This window comes from Myxine glutinosa, chromosome 6 (genome assembly GCF_964187855.1).
Source record: "Myxine glutinosa chromosome 6, kmMyxGlut1.1, whole genome shotgun sequence".
Classification (NCBI taxonomy): domain Eukaryota; kingdom Metazoa; phylum Chordata; class Myxini; order Myxiniformes; family Myxinidae; genus Myxine; species Myxine glutinosa.
Genome location: NC_136266.1, coordinates 40,130,522 through 40,134,794, shown reverse-complemented (window position 1 = coordinate 40,134,794; position 4,273 = coordinate 40,130,522). Strand labels below are relative to the sequence as shown.

Genomic DNA, 4,273 nt, shown 5'->3' with positions numbered 1-4,273 from the left:
AGGGAAAGACAGTACAGTGGGACCACGAGGGAAAGACAGCACAGTGGGACCGTGAGGGAAAGACAGCACAGTGGGACCGCGAGGGAAAGACAGCACAGAGGGACCGCGAGGGAAAGACAGCACAGAGGGACCGCGAGGGAAAGACAGCACAGAGGGACCGCGAGGGAAAGACTGCACAGGGGGACCGCGAGGGAAAGACAGCACAGTGGGACAGCGAGAGAAAGACAGCACAGAGGGACCGCAAGGGAAAGACAGCACAGGGGGACCGCGAGGGAAAGACAGCACAGGGGGACGGCGAGGGAAAGACAGCACAGGGGGACCGCGAGGGAACGACAGCACAGGGGGACCGCAAGGGAAGGACAGCACAGGGGGACCGCGAGTGAAAGACAGCACAGAGAGACCGCGAGGGAAAGACAGTAGTCTAGTAGGAAGACTAGGTCCCCCTGCACCCCCCGGAGATATACTTCTAATCAGTGTTTCTAGATTGGAAAAAATGTGTAGAAAATGACTAGCTATGGCCCCATGCTGAAAAAATGTCCCACATACCATTTTTATGCAAATTACTGCTGCCATTATCAAAAAAACGATTTTTGACATATCTCAGCCAATATTGCAGATAATTGAAAAATGAAGGTGTCTAGACCCATGTTTTGAAGGGCATAGATCATGATAGAACTATTCATAACATGATTACATGTGTCTATGGTATACTAGTATGCTAATTAGTGCTTTATTTACAAAATAATCACAGTTTTACGAAATAATAGACTCATATTAAGGTCCGTCTACACAGACGTTAACACAAAGTTTTATTTTTCTAAATATTACAACTGTCAAAATAGTCCTAGCACTCAATGTGACCACTCTTCTCTTGCTTGTTTTAGATAAACATCATTAGCATTAGTGATTCTACACTGAGTCAGTCATCATCATTTTCATCGAAATCGTCAGAGTCAAACTCTTCTTCTCCTTCCTCTTCCTCCTCCTCTTCGTGCTCTCCTGTGTTCAGAAGATCCACCAGTGAGGTTGGTAGGATGGGACCACTGGACCACATTGGTTTCAACAGTCCTTCATCAGTCCTTATCCATCCTTGCTCCTCATAAGGTTTTGGCTTTTCGATGATAGGTTGATCGGCTCTTTTGTACAATGCTACGCGGTGGTTCACACGCTGGATGTGCGGCTTCAGGGCAGACTGGCATGGAGGAAGGCGAGCCAGATCAACCTTGGACTTGGATGTGAGGGTCTTGTCCTCTCCCACCATTTTTCGTAGCAGCTTGGCACGGACAATGTCCACTGATGACTCGCGACTCTGGCCGTACATCACACAGGTGAATTTTTCTAACTGCCTCTCCACCTCAGGGTTGGCATCCCAGTTGTCACCCAGTTCACCGAATGCCCTGTGAAACCTGGGATTCTTCTCCAGCTTTTTCAAGGGCCCGACTTTTCCCTTCCCTTTGAAGGCACTGGTGCAGTCTTCTCCGCTGAACACATAGTACCCCAGGAGAGTGGCACAGTAGTCCTCTCCCAGGGATTCTGCCAGCTCAGAGACGTTGACAAGTTGGCGATGCTTCCCTGACCCTGTATCCAGGTACACCGTCAGCTTGATGTTGTGGGCATGGTGGAGCAGGATCAGGAGGATGTCTGTGTCCGGTGTTCTGACTACAGCGTTCTTGTATCCGATGGTAGCAGCATGATGGAGGTACAGAACCACCCTGGTATCAGTCTCTTCCTGGTTGCTGTAGATCGTGGGGAGTTCACGTACCTCGACCTGAAACACAAAAAGGCACCGCATTTCAATCACCAGTCACTGCCAGTTTCAGATCTAGACAAACATCACAGGTAATCACCTTTTTTTCAGGAAAAATTACAAATTGAATCGCCATTCACGAAGGGCTTTCAATTTTACCTTGCCATTCGTTGAGGCAAGTTGGTGGGCCTTCCCCTCCACGATCAGCACAGCCATCTCTGTTCTCTCCAGCCTGGTAGCTGCCTCTTGTCCACTCCACACTTTCAGAAGAAGCTGGCACATCTGCTTTTTGTTGTCGTCATTTGCAAGGAACATTTTGAAGTCATATGGCTTCCTGGTTGCTGGTCCAGCCAGAATGATCTTCTCTGAGCTGCCCCGCCTCAGCCTTTCCTGCGCTTTGATTGACTCAGGATGGTAACTGTCAGTGGAGAACAGAAAGTGCTGCTTGGCCACCATCTGATCAAGCACCTGCAAGCATATCTCACCACATGTTGGGGGAAGGTTGGCAAGGGTATGCAGCAGCGCCATTCCATCCTGGATGAACAGGGCATCCTTGGGGTATTGCAGATCTTGTGGTGTGGTGTCCTCTAAAAGGTAGTGCAGAATGGAGGCTTTGTTGGTTTTGCAGAAGAACCCATCTGGTGTCCCAAGGCTAGGAGGCACTGGCATCAGGCAGTACTTCATGAGTTCTCCCAGGTCTAATGGCTCATCTTGACTCTGAGACTTGACAAGGAGCAGGAATGCAAGGTTGCTTTGCTCCTGATACTGGATGACCTGGAATGATAAATGGTGATTGGTTGATATGTACTACAGGAAGGACTACAGGTGAAAATTATTCATGTGCTATAAATTGGCATATTTACAATCTTTACATTGTTCATTGATGTGCACTGTCTTTAATAAACAAATTTGGAGTTCAATCTTGTATCTCAATATAGCATGTACAGGACGCCATTTAAAAATACAACATAAAATACAAAAGCACTTGGGTATTGGATTACATCCTTACCTTGCCCTGTGAGGATGTTAGTGTGATCTTCTTGTTACTAGCCTCCATGGTCTTGAGTTTCTTTCTCTTGATTGGGTTGAAGAAGCTCTCAGGTTCTCCGCTTTCCAGGCGCCTGATGAAGTCAGCTTTCGCAGCTTCCCCACAGCTTCTGCTTGTAACACATCCATCTCAACATCCATGGGGACGGGAGCACCAGAGGCCAGGCAGTAGAGTTTGTCCTTATCAATGATGGTGAACGGATTGGTGAAGTTCTTGATAGTAGTTAGGGTTCGCTGAACGGCCTCCTCGCCTTTTCTGATCTCTGCCTTCTCTAGTTCACGATGTCTCCCTGCTCTTGGGCAGTCTGGGTCATCGATGAGATCCACCATCTCAAGGGTCTTTTCATAGAACTGTGCCCGTGCTGTGGTTGTTCGGCACCATCTCTGGTATGCCCCAAACTGACTGTACAGGCCAGCAAAGCCACCTGAAAAGTGAACATATTTTAATTGCATAACCCAATCATTAAAAGGGAAATGTTTTGTAAGAGCAGTTTACATCATATAAAGCTGGTTTCTACAGTTTCAAATGTATAATGTACTGAAAGAAAATGATGTACCTGATGATTTAGCAAAGCGCATGAACGTTTCTTCCATTGTCTTGTCGACAGCACTGAGTGCCCCTGGTATCATCGAGCGAGCCACTGCGATTGCACCCATAGTAAGCAGGTCCTTGGCCCCTGGGTGCGTGCTTTCCAGATTTGTCAGGTGGACTTCCAGCCAAGTCAGATATCTGTAAAGTACAGAGAGGGAAATACTGTAGACATTTATTGGAATAGCTCCTCTCATAATACATGAACCCAAGTATCAATTAAAATCTACTCAGTGATGGTTATACATTTTACCATGTATGCTACACAAACCTGGAGTAGTTGTGTCCGTCAAAGGCGAAGAAGATATCTGCCATCTCTCCGTTACACTTGTGAAACAGCTGGAGGTTGTTGGTCTTCACAGAGTGGAGGAGCATGAAGACAAGATGGCAGTGGGTAATGAACGACATCCAGAAGGCAGCTGTCTTCCCCAGGTGGCCCTTGCGCACCTTTTCCTCAAAGGCATGGTACTTTTTGATGAGGAGTAGAGTTGAGGGGTCTTTGAGGGCTTCATCGAGGTGCTCTCGGTTGCAAGACTGGGTCATTCTGAGAAGCACAGCAGGGTCAGAGTCATGTTCTACACTAGGGTACTTTTTAGCTGACTAAACCATGTTTAGTGGCATCAAAAGTGCTAATAGCTAAAACATCTAAATTCTTCCACACTAACGTTAGCTATCGAGGCCAATGAAACATTGTGCTAAGTTACTGTAGCTAGCTCAGCTGTCGTGCCTCTTTCTGGTTCAATTCATATACAGAAGTCAACAGATATGTCTCATGTTTGGCATTAACAAAAGTTTAAGTTACACCGACATTAGGAACATACTGTACATAGATGAGGCTAGCTTTAACGTTAGCTAACATGGTGCTAGCTGGCTCAGCTGTTATTCTGCCT

The 4,273-nt window shown here is 46.9% G+C and overlaps 1 protein-coding gene across 1 annotated transcript; it reads right to left on the bottom strand.

The window, feature by feature from the left end:
* Positions 1 to 774: 774 nt before the first annotated feature.
* LOC144892504 (uncharacterized) lies at positions 775 to 3,891 on the bottom strand. The gene is made up of 5 exons (XM_078779460.1): positions 3,655 to 3,891; positions 3,352 to 3,524; positions 2,757 to 3,219; positions 1,907 to 2,521; positions 775 to 1,768 (listed from the first exon to the last, which is right to left on the bottom strand). Exons 3-5 carry the CDS (start codon positions 2,802 to 2,804, stop codon positions 920 to 922), a joined length of 1,512 nt encoding a protein of 503 aa, XP_078635586.1. The 5' UTR covers positions 2,805 to 3,219; positions 3,352 to 3,524; positions 3,655 to 3,891; the 3' UTR covers positions 775 to 919.
* Between the last annotated feature and the right edge of the window lie 382 nt (positions 3,892 to 4,273).